General features: G+C 49.2%; 1 protein-coding gene across 2 annotated transcripts; it reads left to right on the top strand.

Annotated features, from left to right (window-relative positions):
• The first annotated feature begins 4,167 nt into the window (after positions 1 to 4,167).
• On the top strand, positions 4,168 to 16,352 carry MLEC (malectin). Of its 2 annotated transcripts, none has more exons than XM_054082613.1 (5): positions 4,168 to 4,636; positions 7,247 to 7,425; positions 8,807 to 8,983; positions 9,143 to 9,200; positions 10,374 to 16,352. In XM_054082613.1, exons 1-5 carry the CDS (start codon positions 4,420 to 4,422, stop codon positions 10,601 to 10,603), a joined length of 861 nt encoding a protein of 286 aa, XP_053938588.1. In that variant the 5' UTR covers positions 4,168 to 4,419; the 3' UTR covers positions 10,604 to 16,352. The 2 variants fall into 2 exon arrangements, with proteins under 2 accessions (XP_053938588.1, XP_053938587.1); XM_054082612.1 differs by lacking the exon at positions 4,168 to 4,636 and adding an exon at positions 4,661 to 4,812 and having other exon boundaries at positions 10,374 to 16,346.
• The last annotated feature ends 550 nt before the right edge of the window (positions 16,353 to 16,902 follow it).

Below are 16,902 nucleotides of genomic sequence, written 5' to 3' on the forward strand. Positions count from 1 at the left end.
CAACAGCAAACACCCCACCGTCCAGTTAGACCATTTCAAACACAGCTGTGAGCGCATGCACAGTGAGGGCTGTGCTGCAGGAGCTCAGCTGCAACACTGTTTGTGCCAGGGGTTGTCCAGGAGCCTCCTTCTATGACAGTGCCCTACTTTCCAGCTTGGTCACAGTCAAAAATGCTGGACGTGTCTGCAGTGGTGACAACAGCAGCCTCCAGGCCCTACCAGCTGCTTCCAGACGCATCAGATACTCATCTACCTTCCCTTTTCCCCAAGATGCTTCCAGCTTCCTGCTCCCTTCCACTGCCCTGCCAGACCTACAATAGTGCCCTTTCTTTATGCAGAGGCTTGGTGACAAGTTGCTGGGACTAATTTCTGCTTGGCTTCAAAGGGCATAATCATTTCCGTGTGTTTCTCTGCATGACTGGGAGCTGCATTCCTCTCAGTTTGGCACTTACTCCAACTGACACTTCAAGACCAATATCATCCTGCTTCCTCCATCTCAAATCTTTCACTTCACAGGTTCCCTTTCACATTTTCGGGGTCCACAAATCTGTGTCCCAAAGGATGATTTTCTGTGCCAACCGGCATGGCTGCAGTGATGGCTGATATCCCAGCAATGGAAAAACTCTGTTTCTCCTTATATTTGTGTGTGTGTGTGAACTTCTGTTTGCACAGGCATGTGCAGTGTGAAAGGTTTGTGCGTGTGCTCATAAAAGCAGGGAATGCAGATAGGTACCTGGGGGTGCAGCAGTAAAGAGTTTGTTTGCAAGTGGGTGTATGCAAACTGTTTGTATGTATCTATGGAGCTAGTCCAGTCTTCGAAGCGTGTGTGTTAGCCAAGAGATTGGAAAGTGGATATTTACAGATCTCCACATTTACTGGTACAGCAGCTGACCTGTGTTGTGCTTAGGAGATGAGGATGATAAACTGAACCAGAGTCCTGGTGAGTTACATATGTACTTAGGGTAGTTCTGGGGAGGGCGAGACCTGTGCAGGCTTGTGTCTGCCTGCCACACGGAGTGTTGGTACACAAATGTGCTGAGCCCATTGAAGGAGAGAAGTGTATATTGTATGCAGAGCGAGAGCACAGATGCATTGCTTGACTGTATGCATCAAAGTGACTGTGCTTGCCAGCAGGGTCAGCAATAGCTTGGGGCACGTGCCTGGTGCAGTAGCCAGCATGCACAAGCCCAACGGACAGTCAGTGGCTGCTTCTGCCTGCTTGTTACCAGATTCTGCACTGAGCAGCTGCATCCTTTGCCCACAGCAGCAGATGGTAGGACATGGTCTTAATTTATTTAAGATTATAAACCCATTTCTAGAAGCTGCACTGATCCACAGCACAGCATCAAGGTGTTTGGGGATTTGCTCTGCGAACTACTGCCATTTTGGCTTGGGTGGGTCCCTGTGTTTGTACCACGGCAGAGCTGTATTCTTCTTCCCAAGAAATGCAGAGACACCAGTGCTAGGGGAAGGTTGGCTGCAGGACACTTTTGTGTCATTGCAGAGGCAGTCCTGGAGCCACTGCTGCTTCTGAGAAAAGCTGGGCCTCTACCAAATTATCTGTAGCTCTTTTCTGCCAGGTCTTGCTATGATACAGTGGACAGGTCAGACAGGGCAGGTCTTGAAAGCATTCATTTTTCTCCTTCCAGCAGAAGCTCTTGCTGCAAGCCTGGCTTGTACAACAAACCCCAAATAATCCCAGGGAGTTTTACTACTTTCTTGTGCAGACAGGGTCAGAGATTAAAGCTCCAATCTAAATAATCTTGATTTGAGAGGTAATTGTTTTGCTCTCCATTCCAATCCATTCAATCTCCAATCCATTACCAGGTAGTCTTCCAAATTGCTCCACATGGCAGAGCAGAGCCAGTCCCCTCTGGACACCTGAGCCCTGTAGCCCTGTGTGGGTTGGGATCTGGCTCCCGTTGACTTCTTAAATGGCTCCTTAGTTACCAGGTCTGCTTGTGACCCACACAGCTCTGTTGGTCTTTTTGGACATCCTGAATCCCCATCCATTCTTCCTGCAGGAAATGGCTAATATGCAAAACATCCCACACTCTGATCAGGGCTTTACACCAGGCAGGACTATTCAAGACAGAGTCATTTTGGCACAGCTGCCAGGGGACAGAGAAGGGTCAAGGGATTGAGAAGGCAAGCCTGAGTCTTTCACTTGTAGGGTACGGGTGTAAATCCAGCCTGCATCAAGGGGCTGGTGGCTCACTGGATTAGTAACAGGATACAGAACCTTTGACATCTGGAGCATAAACAAGTTGTTGGTAACCACAAGTAACGATTCAGGGGTGGCAGTATAAGATACTGTGGATGCAGGCCATGGTGGCATGTCTGCTGTCTTCTGCCAGCAAGAACCAGGTGAGTGCCTCTCCTGCACTGGGATGAGCACAGCCACTATACTTCCTTGCTTGCTGCTGCTCAGTTAATCCCTCTTGCTTCATGATGGGCTGATGGTTCTTGGGAAGTACCCACCCAGGACAGTTATTAGAAAATACTCTGACTGGAGAAGCAGAGGAGATACTGCAACGCTCAATGCCTGGCCCACTAAAAAGGCTGAGTCCTCAGATGGAAGGGAAAGAGAGGGGTTTTCCCTGCTGTTCAAGCAGGGTAACTCTTCAAGGAAACTTCTCCTTTCAATAAAGGGTTGCTGATACTTCACTGTGAGATGTACAGGAGCCCCTGACAGGGATCCCAGGCTCCGCACAGCTGTGAAAGCCATGGTGATACTCCCAAGGTAGGAGATAAGGTGCAGTAGTTCCCAGCTGCTCTTGTACATGCCTGTGGCCAAAGAGACCCCTTCAAGCTGAGGGACCTGTCTTTGTCATACCTGAATATTAGCTACTAAACCCCTTCATGTGTGAATTCCTGCTCATGGGCACATTTAGTCTGGACTGAGCAGTCTGATGCTGAGTTTGTAATGAAGCCCCAGTCACCAGCTGCATGGCCGCTGCGCGTGCTGAGGTATTGAAGGTCCTACCGTGAGCCTCATGCTCCCTCCCCAGCTCACTGAGAGGTACAATAGGTTTTCAGCCAGGCATCCCACTGCAATTTGAGAGTGTGTGTGTGTGTGTGTGTGTGTGTGTGTGAGAGAGAGAGAGAGCTGCAAAAGCCCTGCTGACCTCGGAACCAATGACCAGTTGCCTCAGCCCACCTGGGTCACGTAAGGAGCTGTGTGTGGCCCTTGTTGGGACCTTTGCTGCCTTGTTGGGCCTCAGAACTGGAAATATGAAGATTTGCAACCACAGACGTTGCTGTTTGTAACCTCAGCCCCAGCCACCTCTTTGGCCTACCGATGGTTCCCACCATCCCTCTTCAACAGCTTCACTTCAACAGCTCATGGCAGTAACCGGTTGACACACAGAGAATTTGTGCGCTTTGAAGGTGTGCTCTTGACCCAAGCACATCGCAATTTAAGACGGGAAATCTTGAGGAATTTGGGAGGATCGTGTGTAAACAATACAAATGAACTGCGACGAGGCCTCCCACAGCCTTACCAACTGGGCAACACTGTTCTGGTCACAGCTGCTTGTACTCATTTGCTCACTGAACTTGGGGGACACCCAAAAGGTCACAAACACAGCAGAGAGATGGGAGATTAGTCTGGATTTGATCAGATGCTGACAAGCTGACATCTGTAATGCTGAAACAATTTGCCGGGAACCAGCGTGAGGTGAGTTGATCTGGAGAAGCGCTAAGCGTTGTGCATTTTATGCCGCCTCTCTGGACGCAGACGCCTAAGCCGCGTTGCAGTTTCAGGAACCCCTTTCTCACAGCGGTGCCTCACCTGCCCCAGCCCAGGGAAACCAGGAGCCCAAGAGCTTCTGTGACAGCAGCAAGGACAGCCTCTGGAGCCCGGCCCGGCCCGGGCAGAGCACGTAAGGGGACAGGGGGTGGGTGGTTTGCCCCTCAGCAAACTGACCTCACTTCTGCGAGGCTGAGTCCTGTTAAGAGGCCTCCAAGGTTCGTTATGAAACCAACGAGCCCATTTACTTCACAATCCGCAGCTCTAAGTCGTTATTTCTAAAGGCAAACGCGTTGTGAAAGACTCAAATTAATAAACCATCGTTAGGACTTCGGAGCAGCCGATGACCACCGAAGGCTCTGCTGGGCGCGCTCGGTCGCTGCAGGGAACCGGCACCGAAGCCGCCCCGCCCCCGGCGTGACGAAGCCCCCAGCTCGGCCTCCCGCCCGCCGGTCTACGCTCCGCCCCGAGCGGGTCGCGACGCCGCCGGTCGCCTCAGCAACCCGCGCTCCGCCCGCGCCGAAGCCCCCATTGGCGGGGGGTGGGGCGCGGGGCTCCGCCCCTCGGGCAGCCTCGCTCCGCCCATTGGCCCGGCGCCGCGTGGACGCGCGGGGCGGCGCGGGCTCCCCCTGGCGGCGGCAGGAAGGGGCGGGCGCGGCGAGCCCGAGATGGTGGGTGCTGGGGCGCGCGGGGCGCCGCTGCCGCCCCCCCTGCTGCTGCTGCTGCTACCGCCGCTGCTGCTGCCGCTGCTGCTGCTGCCGCGGGGCGCGGCGGGCGGCCTCGCCGACAGCGTCGTTTGGGCCGTCAATGCGGGCGGCGACGCGCACGTGGACGTGAACGGCATCCACTTCCGCAAGGACCCGCTGGAGGGCCGCGTGGGCCGAGGTGAGCGCGGGGCCGAGCCGCGGCCGCCGGGGGGGCGTCGCGCTCCCGCTGTCCCGTTTTCCGCGGTGCGGGGAGCGCCGCAGCCCAGCGCGGGCCCGTCCGGGGGCGGTGGCAGCGGCGGAGGAGGCGCGGTCCGCTGCTCTCCCCGCTGAATCGGGAAAAGCTTCGAGCTGCCGGTAAGGACGGCACTGAGAAATAATCTTACGCTTGCGCTTGGCTTCCCTTTTCCTGCTTCCTTGGGAAACACTCGAGTTGCGTGAATTTTGCCCGTTTCTGGTCATTGATGCACCAAAACTTAAGTTGATTCGCGAATGTCTTGAAAAGTAAGCGGCGCCGAACTGCTGCTGCTCTAAGGCGGCAGCAGGTGAGTGGTGGAGCGCGGGGAAGGTGAGCTCTCTGCTGACTTCTAAGTGTAACCTTCACTGTTCTCGTGTAGGGCGGTGAGGACTGTCCTGTGCGGTACAGGACTGCCATTGCTCACCCTGCGTGACTGCCGTCCCGAACGGAGAGCTCTTTGATCACAATGGATGCGGAGGAGGTCACATGTAAATATTAATGCGGTTTGTTAGGTATTTTCCACCCGTGGTGGAAGCTGATGCCCCAGTCGCACACGGTATACTGATCCGATGCAGCTCAGCTTCGCTTCGCACACCTCTCACACACGTGTGACTTTAAGGAGAATGTCCTTGTGGACTTAAACATTCTATTTTTCAGTTGAGAATCCAAAAAAGGGTCTTTTTCAAGCACACTGTGACATGCTCTCCCCTTTGGGGAAAGCCTGTAGTGTCTGTGGTGTCTCCTCTGAACAGAAGGCTGTTTCAGTAGTCCCACTTCAGCCAGCAGTGCGAGGCATAGTGGAGGAGACTTTACCCCTTTCAGCTCTCCGCTGCTTTTCCATCAATGGCTTTTTTTATTGCACCATTGTTCAGTTTACTCTCTGTATAGATAGGCATGTAATGGCCACAGCAAAAATATGAGGCTGGCTATGAGGAAATTACCTTGGGATAGTGTTTCTGGGCTGTGCTGCCTCTGGGCAAATAAAATGGTTTTTTTTTTATTTGTTTGGGTTTTTTCCAAGCCTCATTCGGATGCCGTGCCCTAAAGGATTAAATGTGCTGATAGCAATTACAGAATAGCCAGGTTCCAAACATAGTTGAGTTGCAGCTTAATGCATACTGCTTGTCTCTCAGTGATGCCCAGAACACTGTGAAATCAAGCTTGCATCCATAGTCGTGTCAGCACACCTCTGATATGCAGGTGACAGGCCTTCCTCTTCAGTTATCTTCTCAGCTATTAAAAGACTTTATTCCTATGCAGGTTTTCCTCTAACAGAAGCTGACTTCTCTGGAGTCCTTGGTTCGCTGTTGCTGTAATCTGTAGCTGGTGAGAAATATCTGTGTGGGAAGACAGGTTAAACTTTTCACCCTCTGTATTTCTCGTGATTAAAGTCTTCAGCCTTTGCGCCCAGGTTTGGGTGGTAAAGAGAAGCAGAAGATTGCATGAGTAACCCTGTGTGAAGCAAGAGACTGAGAACTGGCATTAATTTCCTCGCACTCGTTTGCATTGGCTCTATCTTTGGCAACGTGCGCTGGGTTAGTAGTTCTTGCTTTGTCTTGGCCAATGCAGTGTCTGTTCCCATGGAAATGGATGTAGAAGTGGCAAGTGCCAGCAGAGATCTCGTCTGGATCAACTTCTGCCTGAAGTGCAGGTGGGCAAGTGTTGTCCACCATCCTCCCTCCTGCCCCTGTTTTGCTGGGGGATTATTTGATTGGGAGTTCTCCAGGCATGCGTCAGTTTGCTTTTATGCAGTAATCCTAACCCAATAAAATGTCAAGTTGGGTTAAGGTCTTTTCAGGACTGCTGTAGTGGTGATGAAATGATGTGTAGAAGTGGCAAATTTTATGATTTCGGTTATTTTCTCGGTTACTGTCCCATTTGGAAATACTATTTGGACCTCTCTTGGGGGGTTGTTCCGATGCCGGCAGACAGTGTGTGTTTCAGCTGGGTGGCTGCGTATGGTGCTCTTGAGACTCGTGTATCTTTCTTGCATCTGTCATCCTATCTTCAAGCCAGCAGGTGTTGCGTGGCTGTGGTGAAAAGGAAGGGTTTTGTAAGATGTATTCTGCTGCTCCCCATGTTTTCACTTGAGGAGATGAGGTTCTAAAATCAAGTGCCATTGACTGGTAGCTTCGAGTCTGTTGAATGAATGAGTTGAGTCAGTCCTACGCTGACTGTTTTGGGTTTGCGCTTGGAGTTTGTAATTTGAAAATGTAAAGATATTCTAGGTGTTTTTCCTCTTTGAGGCGGGAGTCAATGGTCAAACCCTTTGGCTCTTTGCCCTGTTTGTGAATCAGACTCTTTCTGAAATGGTGCGAGTGAGTTTACCGTATCCTAGACTACAGCAGGCCCAGACCTGTTTTTCCTCAGGACTTAGGTTCTGGGGCTTTAGCTACCTCTGCCTCTGCTCAGTGCCTCCTCCTGGTGAGAGCAAGGTGGGGAGATGGGTCTGGTAAGGGCATAGGTATTTAAGCACTTCAAGAATATATAGCATCTCTTCCATGTGCCTCAGAAATTAACCCTTACTCTCACTGTTTTATGCTTGAAACCCAGCTTCTGACTATGGTATGAAGCTGCCAATCTTGCGGTCCAACGCAGAAGATCAGATTCTGTACCAGACTGAGCGTTACAATGAGGAAACCTTTGGGTATGAAGTTCCCATCAAAGAAGAGGGCGATTATGTGCTAGTGCTGAAGTTTGCAGAAGTCTATTTTGCACAGTCTCAACAGAAGGTAAGCAACAGCTCCTTGCTTTGTTTCTTTGATGCGAGTTCCTGGCTAAGACTGTGCATGTCCAGGTTGCCTCTGCTGCTTTGCATTCTGGAGAAAGGAATGAAGTAAGGCAGTAATAGTTAGCTTAATTCCTAGAGCTCTGAAACGTTGTGGGCTCTGAAACGTTGAGCTCTTTTCCACATCCCAGATAAACAGTTGGCCTGGAAAACTGCATTGCAAAGAATTCAAAGACGTGCAACTAAACATAATTAGTAGTAGAAGTTTATGGTCTGTTTAGGTTGTGCTGGCTTTAAGAAGAAGTGTGTTTGCCATTTTCCTCAACGCTTGTTCCCAATCTGATGGCGTGCTTTTGCTGAAGGAAGTGTTGCACAAATTGAATCAGGGAGTGATTAATGTTAAATAACCTACCCAAACCAATTTTTACAAATGTAATAAGACTTGATGTGCATTCAAAATGATCCCAAAAACTTTGTTAAATTCAACCGTCTTTATTGCTCTTTAGAGAAGAGTAATCCTTGCCCACTTTTGAAACCCCTCATGGACAGACATGGAAGCAGAAGTACAAAAACCTCAAAGCTGATTGAGGTTGTGATAGATTGGGAGAGAAGTGGTGTGTGTGTTTTAGTCTGGCTTTCTCTTGATTCCATCAGTTTCTTTAGAGCTCCTTAAATACTGTGCTGCCTCCTTACCAGAGGAGTATTGCAGGGATCAGAACTGGTGGGGCTGGTCTACAGAACGGATTCAAAAAGCAGCCTCAGATGAAACTGTGGGTTGAAGCATCTTTGGTTCCTCTTCCTTCATGCGGTTCTGCTGGGATTCCCCAGGTGCTGAGTGAAGTTTGAGTCATTACAGCCCCAAGGAGGACTTTCACTCTGAATTCACAGATGTGGCTAGCAGTTCAGCATTTTACCTCCTTCAGACCCTACTTCACCAGCTTGTTTCCTCTTCTCTGCTCTGTTGCAGGCTGTTAGTTAGAAATGTCTTAATTCCCTAGGGTGTTGTGTGCCACAGCCACCCTGGGGTAGTAGGAGCCGGTCCTCAACCAGTAGATGGAAGAAAGTTGTGGTAGAAAAGTATAAATAAAACAGAATAAAAGTGTGCTGTTCTCAGTTCTGAATAGCAGACATAGGAGTTATTTTTAAAGTTGAGGGCAGACTTTGGTGTACTTAAAATAATGTTAATGCTTCAGTGTCTTTACCTGTCTGCTTTTGAGCTCTGAATCCTTCTCAAGGGAGTGGAGCATGTGTGGTGGGACAGTGCATGCTGCAATGCTTTCTGGTGCTGGGTGCGTAACAAGCAGAGACCTTTACTATTCTGTTCCCTGTTCAGCTGTCACGTGCCTGAATCCATTCTGACGCTGTCATTTCTTCCACCCCTGAAGGTATTTGATGTTCGCTTGAACGGCCATGTGGTGGTGAAGGACTTGGACATTTTTGACAGAGTTGGACACAGCACAGCTCATGATGAGATCATTCCCATGAGTATCAAAAAGGGGAAACTGAGCGTCCAGGGAGAGGTTTCTACATTCACCGGGAAGCTCCACATTGAGTTTGTAAAGGTAATAAGCTTTGCTGGGCAAAGCCCTGATCTTCCTGTTTCTCTTCTTCTCCAGCCACGTGATGCAGCTGTGTGCTGGGGAAGGAGAGGCAACTGTAAGTGGGGGCGATATTTCTTGCCTCAAAGCTGCAGCACTGACTTCCTTCATTGCTTTCTCTAGGGCTACTATGACAATCCAAAAATCTGTGCCCTATACATCCTGCAAGGAACAGTGGAAGGTAAGCACAATTTTGGAGCCAGAAGGAACTTCCCCCTTGGAGGGCAGTCGGTTGCTTCTCAGACCATGAGATCATAGCTCTCGCTGGCCCACCTATGCCAAAACTGTTTCTCTCTCATCAAGTTGCTGCAGAGTGAAATAGATGTGTAGTGTCCAACCTCTCCAAGTGTAGAAAGCTGTGTCACTTTTGGAATATGAAAAATCAGTTTGGTTCGGGAATTCCTGCATTGCATATGGTGTAGAGAAGAAGGGAACACATCTGGTCAGACTTAGCTTGTAGCTACAGATAAATTCCCTGTGGTGTTGGATGTCAGCAGCAGCCCTGCAGACAAATAATTTATGGAGATCTTTTAGCGAGTAGTTAAGTGTTTCTTACGCAGAGCTTTGTTTTGTTTTCTTAGCCCCATAACAAGGCAGTGTTTTTTCCCAGATAGGCGTTCTTCTGGACAGCAGTGAGGAGTACTAGTAAAGTCCTTGCATCACCCCTCTCTGTAAGTCTGTGCTGGAGTTAGAGCCCCTCTAGCTCCTGAACAGGGAGCTTTGGGACGCCTCTCTGACCAAAGCATCAGTTTGCTTTACTGCTGGTCAGGGATTGCCAAGTGTTGCTGAAGATTTAGTGCATAACTAGGTGGCAGCTTGCTGTGTGGGGGACCTGCAAGTCAGGCTCCAGGCTTGGAGGACTGAATTTGAGTCGGGTAGGGCCACACTGCTCTGGTAGGTCTGGGGCTGGTGTGTGCAGTGGTGTGAGGTAGGACCATTTGGGGAAAGGGTTGTTCCTGTTCCTGCTTGCACCTCTGTGTGCTGGTTCTGCAGTTTGCAGGCACTTGTTCTTGACTAGATCTCACTAAACAGCTGTGGTATCTGACCGTATACTCTAACTGTGCTTTTGTGCTGTAACTTCTCCTGTGTGACAGGTAGATGGGTGGAGGGATGTCGTTTTCTTTGTAGTCTGAATCTTTAGGTGCTCTTGAATCATGGAGGACAGAAATAGTGGTGCGAGCCTCTGTGAGGGAGAATGCTTCTATTTCCTGGGTGCTTTGGCTGTGATGTTGATATGGTGTCAGGTGCCCTGTTGCCAATGTGCTTGCTGGATAGAGGCAAGGGGAATGGAGTGACTTGGGTGATTTCCCGGGTTACATCCTGCCTCCTTGCAACCTTTTGTCTTGTCCAACAGATGTTCCAAAGCTGCAGCCGCACCCGGGTCTGGAGAAAAAAGAGGAAGATGATGATGAAGATGAATATGATGACGGCTCCAGTGTTAAAAAACAGGCAAATAAGAACCGGGTTCAGTCAGGCCCACGCACACCAAACCCCTATGCCTCGGACAACAGCAGCCTCATGTTTCCTATATTGGTGGCCTTTGGTGTCTTCATTCCTACCCTCTTCTGCCTCTGCCGATTGTGAGAGCAAGCCCCAAAGAGTGTCAGCGAAGGGGTTAGGAGGGAAGGAGTTGGACCGAACACAGTTGCTTTCAATTTCTCCATATTGTTCATAATTTAAGGTTTAAAAAAAAAAAAAAAAAAAATTTGGGGAAAAAAAAAAAATGAGTCATTTGGAATGAATAGCAGGTCCAGGTAAGAGGGAGCTTCTTACCTTACCATGTGCAGCATCTAGTCCTCCCTGGGGCATCCAAGAGCAAACGGAGTCCCGGCTGTCTGTGTATTGGGCTGTTGGAAGCTGATGCTAGCAGTCCTGGGCCACATCCCACACTGAGAGAAAGCCATGCGCTGCAAGATTTCTGCCTTTGCTGGGTGGAATATGGTTCCTTAAGCAGGAAAGCAGCTCCTAAAACCAAGCCTGGGTACGTGTCCGGGAGTGTGGAAGTGTTGTGGTACCATTGGGTCACTAACAATTTTGGAGGATGGAGCCTGGCTCAGCGTCTCCCTGAATGTGTGCAGCACAATGTATGGTACTCGCCTGCATAAAGATACTAAGACTCCAGCTAGCCTCTTGGACTCTGTGGAGGCGTTCCCCTCTTAAGACTGCAAGCAGTGCCAGGAGCAGAGGGATTTATCTGGCCTGATTTGCTGCAGCAGTTGGGAGAGACTTTCCTACTTTGGCAATTGTGATGTTAGATCCATTGTAGAAGGATTCTGCTGTAGCCTATGAAAGGCTGACATTGTTAGCATCTGATCAGATGCACTTGTTTTCCGTATTAATTGTGGCTTTTGTTTCCTTTAATATCCTTTTCTTTTCAAAGGTTTAATTTTAAGCCTAGTCCCTTATTTTGCCCTTTCTGCCAAGTGACTTCTCCTTTGGAAGAAGCTGAAAACCTAGAGAGAAGGTTCTGGACTTGTTCCTTGGCCTTCTTAACAGTTAGCTCCACTCCCTGCCCCATGACTGTGAACATCCTGTGTTGCAGGACAGAACACCTCGTGGATGCTCCCTTTTAGCTCTCATTCCCTGTCATAGGAACCAGGCCTGCCTGCAACAGTGAGAAGCGCAGTGGAGTTGGTTAGTGTCTTCAGTTAGCTCGACCTTTTGTGTATTGAGGCACTGTGGTGAAGGGGCAGATGTCCAGCATTTCAGTACTGTAGAGCAAGGTGGTTTGTTGCCCTCCAGAGATCTGGAGTGAGCAGAACTCTTGAGATAAAGTCACCTGCTTCCCCTGGGAATATTTCTGCAAGAGGCTTCTGCAAAGCCTGTGTCTGCCTGACAGAGGCTGAGCAAAGTGAAAGCCCTCGCTGCACTTTCAAATCCAGAGCTGCAGGCCCTCAGAAGCTGCCTTTCCATGGTCTTGGCCTCTGATACGTTGAGCCCTTCTGGCTGCCAGGAGGGGGGTTGTTCTGCGTGCTGGAGCACCAGTGCTTTAATCCTGGTGAGTTTTGGGCTCACAGAGCACTGTCATGCTGTCACTGTTCTCAGAAGTGCTCTCTTTTTACCCAGAGCAGTTGCACAGAGCAATGTCCACCTTGCTGTTGTTCCTTCTGAGGCCTGAGTTTTCATAGCGGTTGTACTTTTGTTTGACCTTCTGTAGTGACTCAGCCTTTCTTTAAGCTGAAAACGGTCAGCAAAATTCTGCAGTTTCTGGAAAGGAAGCTGAAGGAGCAGCCTTTCTGCTCTGCTGGGTTAAAGCACATGAAGCCTTTGCTTCCTCCTAGCCCTCAAGCTGTGATGTGAGCTGTCAGCTCATGGGCCTCAGAGTGGGAGCTGGGGGGAGTTGTCAGAGCACTGCTCTGAGCAGCAGTGGAACTGAACCTTCCCATTCCAATCTCCTGTATCACTGCTATGGGCCTGAACCTAATGCTGCATCTAAGCTAAAAAGCAAGCAGTAGGACCTTAATTGCCTTCTCTCCAGATGCATAAGTTTGGGAGAAGTAAGAGGGTCCCTGCCACACCAGAAGGAGAAGACAGGCTTTAGAGAGAGCAGATCTTAAGAATAAACCTTAGGATGAAAGGCGGTAAGCTTGAAGCTGTCTGCTTCATCTTCTAGCCACTGTTAAAATCCTAGCATGTAAAAAACCTCTATAAAAGCTCTGGTTTGTTTGGTTGTGGTGCCTGCAGAGATTCTCCAGTGTTTTGGGGATTGCTCTAACTGGTGCACAGAGACATTTTACGTCTTAGCAGTTTTAAGAATCATAAACTGCATTAATTTGTTAAGCAAAGAACCTGAGCTTGAAAGGAGGCTTCTCTGTAAGGAGCTGTTCTCCTCCAGGCCTTTTAGGTTGCGATTTACTTGGACATCCTTGAAGCAAGAACTAGCTCAGCTTCTTGTGGCTCACCTAGTGATTCTCTGCACATTGCCTAGCACGACAAAAGGGGTGCGTGTTTAGGTGCACAAAAGTCAGACAGGGATAGTGTATCCCTGCTTTTCCTGACAGCCAGGCCACCCATTTGGTGCCATCAACTGCCCTAAGGCAAAAGCTATGCAGGTTGTGATCTGTTGTGTTTCAGTTGCTTAGTGCAAATGAATTTATCTTATTTGAATATGAATACGGAGGAGGAATAGTTAATCCTTCATGGCTTCAGTTAAGTTGGGTTTTCTCACTACAAAGCTGATGTCTGTGTGCCTGAGGGGCATCCTGACCCTATTAGGGTGCTATGAGTGTTTTAGCTTGTTGGTCCATTGCTTCCTGGCAGTTTGCCTCAGGAGCCAAACAAAGCATGTGGGAACTTGGGAGGATGATAGGGGATGACCAGCCAGCACCTTGCAGGGAATGGCATACTCAGGCTGGTTCTCCTGTCTGGCACCTGTAAGGCAGCTAGATGGGTATAATGAGGTACCTGATCCTGGCCAGGGAAAGAAAAAGATAGGGTTCGCTGCAGCCGGCATAGGTGTTGTGAATACCTAAGACGTTGTTTAACTGAAACCGGTTAGATACAAGCCTGTTTGTGCTTTGTTGCCTCCAGCCAGCTGCAGGCAGATGAAGCACGTATCCCTCTGCAGCAGTGTGGGGAGCTGAGTCAAAACAGACCCTGGCTTCATTCATGGAGCAGTAGTGTAGAGAGGTGCAGATAAGGCAATTTTAATAAAGCTTTAATTAATTAATTAAGTAATAAAGGAGAGACTCACTATCAATCATGTTTTGGACTGGGATCCAGCATCAGGGTGATGGTTCCAAAGCCTATTTTAATTAGACGTTCATCAGCTCCTCCTTTCATACTTTTTAGTCAGGCCCTTTGTCTCTTCCCTGTGTGTGACTGAAACAGCTCTGAGCCTTGTGACTATCCCAGGTGGCAGTGAGCAGAAAGCCAAATGAATTCCCTTCTCTTTTCGGTGCCTTTGCCTCAGGCTTTGAATAAAAGTTTGTTGGAAGAAGCTTTTTTTTTTTTTTTTGGAGCTTCTGAGTTGTTTTTGTTTTTTCCCCAAGGGACAGGCATTCTCTGCCCTTGTGATCAGCTGAGGGACTGTCTCACTTCCCTGCATGTCAGCTCCAGAGGTCACAGCTGAAGCAGAGAACTGCGAGCAAGTATTTTTGGTTCCAGTCCTTGAAGTCAGTGGCAAAAAAAAGCCTAGCAGGGGATAGAAGAACTGGAAGGGCTCCTTCAGGTCTGGCCTCCCCTAGAAATCTCCTAAAGGCAGAATGGAGAACTTCCAGACAGTCTGGTGCCTTTGTGTCTGTGCAGTTCAGAGCAGAGTGAGTCACGGCTGGGCACTTAGAGTTGTATGGTGCTTGCACCTTCTGTGGGCAGTGTGGCTTGGGGGTCCTGTCCCCCAAACTCATTCGCCACGGGCTTGTCCTGCACCGCTTCAGTCTGAACAGGAGCAGAAACCTATGGTTTGTCCCTTGGTATTCCTTTAAGTTGGAATGGGATTGCAGCAGCCAGGGACATGTCTTGATATGGGAAGTGTGTGTTGAAGAGGCCTGTCTTTAATGGAGAGCAGCAGGAGAGGGGAGAGGACCAGCAGGGCAGCTTCAGCCCTTGATGTGAGACAGATTCTGAGCAGCTGTGCAGTACCAAGTGTTTGAGGCTCTGTTCAGTGCTCAAATGTGGAAGAGCCATCTGCTTCTTGCATTTATGTGGTGGGGAGGGAAATATCCTTGCTGAGATTCCAAACAAAACGGGAGTTGGGCCAGTACTGAGCTCATTTACCTACTGGCACTTCTGCATCTCCACAACAAATGCCAAAGTCTAATACAATTCAAAGATGCTTTTTTAAACGTCAGTCTGGTTCCACCAGTCTGTCCTCACTGGCTAGTCTCAAATAGGCTCCGACAAGTATTCTCAATGGCACAAAACACAACACCAGGCTGGAGCTGTGGAGGCTTAGAAATATGATTACATGAACAGGCGTCCTGTGCTGCAACCTTGCGTCGCCCGCTGCCCAGCAGGTTTGAAGCACGTGCATTTCATCTTGGATCCAAATGGATTTGTCCCAGGAGTATAGTAGCAACTGCATTGAAATGCTGCTGAGCTGGACAGGAGACATGAAAGCAGGTCCATGTCTTCCGGGACTCTGGCTTGCTCAGAGTTTATTGCTGTATATTAAATACTATTTTTGGAGATTGAGGGGAAGATGGGGGAGGGGGAGGGATGTGATGGCACTGTCCCCAGGCTGATCAATGGGACACTACTGCAGATTATTGATAGGTTTTGATTATTTTTTTCCCCAAAAAGTACTTTATTAGAAAAAAAAAAAAAGTAATCAACAATACAGAAGTGCTTTCTTCCCTCCTAGAAACAGTGCTGGCTGATTAGAAAATGTGAATAATCTTTTGCAAACATCAAAGGTCTCTGCTAAAGAGTTTGTGTGATGGAGATTTTAAGGCAAGGGGCAAAGTACAGCTTAACCAGTTTAACTGGGGAGTGTGAATCTGGGAAATGCAGGATCTCTGCTCTGGAGTCGTTCCCAGTCAGGCGTAGTGGGGATGTGCTTGCCTGTGCTACCACGGCTGTTCTGTTACACTAACAGTTCCTGAGCTGGAGTGAAGGAGTGTCTGGAAACCTGTTGGCAAGTGGAGACTTGAATTTTTCATGGTTTCTACAGGAGCTTTGTGTGTTCAGTACTTCCCCACTCAAGAAACAGCCAGGCTGGTAATGCAGCCCCCGAAAATGGGAGAGAAGAGGCAGGATTTGTGCTTTGTGCCCAGAGGCAGTAGCCAGGACTATGAGATGCTGGTCAAATGACAGCGATGCTTGGGTCCCATCAGCATGGCAGCTTTTGGCATCAGCAGATGGTTCCACTGCTTCGTAGCATCTGGCTGCGTAGGCTCGGACGCATGGAAGCAACCCAAGCTCTTGGCATCAAGGACACATCACAAACTACTTGAAGCTCCAGGTCTAAGTTGTCTGTAAAGGCTAAACAGTGTGGGGAGAGATCTCCATCTGTACTTGTCACCAGTACAAAGGGTTTTTAAGGAGGGGTTTTTTTATTTTATGGTCCATTGCTTTGTGTTATAACAACTTGCAGTGACACTTTTTTAGTTTGTTTTGCAGCAAGCTTGCGCCCTGGGTGAAAAGCACAGACATCTATTTCTGATTGCATTGGCTTTGCAGAGACTAGTTTTGGGGAAAAGATGGGTGTTGGGGTGGGTTATGTTATTTTTGGTACATGGTAGCGGTTTTATTTTTTTAATTTCCCCAGGATGTTTGGTTGAGGGAATGTTCTGAAATCTACTGTCTGGCAGTTTTTACCAGCAGTGTGTTAAAGCAAAATAAACAAAATTATATTGTCACTCAGATGAGGTGGTCCCTCTTTTCTGGTGGTGGGGGTAGGGCCCCCCCCAGCTCTGTTTCACAGCTGGTGGTGCAGGAGGCAGAGCTGGCCGCACTGCGGAGAGGACTGCAGGCTGCTGCCGCCGAAATGCAGTTTAACATCCCACCGCTGTTATAGCCCTGAGCCTTTCCCTGACGCTGCTGCCTCTGCTATAGCTTCGCTGTTCTTTCAACAATTGTCGTGTGTGATAAAGCGCAAGTTGAACGGTACAACATCCTCTTAAAAATGCTGATGTGGATCTTGTTGCTTCCTGCTCAGATCAGGAATGCAAAGAGGTGTAATCTCCCTTCTGGGGTTTTGCAAGCTGCCCTCATTTCTGCTTGAAACTGCAGAGGCAGAAGGGGCTGTAGCTGGAGCAGAGAGAAAGCGGCACCTTCGTCCTCTAGATGCCTGCTGTCAGGAGACAAGGGACCCTGGTCACATACAGGGCAGCCACTTTTCCTGACAGCCTCGGTCTCTGGTCTGTCCTTCCTAGGGCGCAGGGTGGAGGGATGTGACTGGCACGGGCAAGCTTGTTGGAAATAGCATTCTCTTAGTACTAGCA

This window comes from Cuculus canorus, chromosome 17 (genome assembly GCF_017976375.1).
Source record: "Cuculus canorus isolate bCucCan1 chromosome 17, bCucCan1.pri, whole genome shotgun sequence".
NCBI lineage: Eukaryota > Metazoa > Chordata > Aves > Cuculiformes > Cuculidae > Cuculus > Cuculus canorus.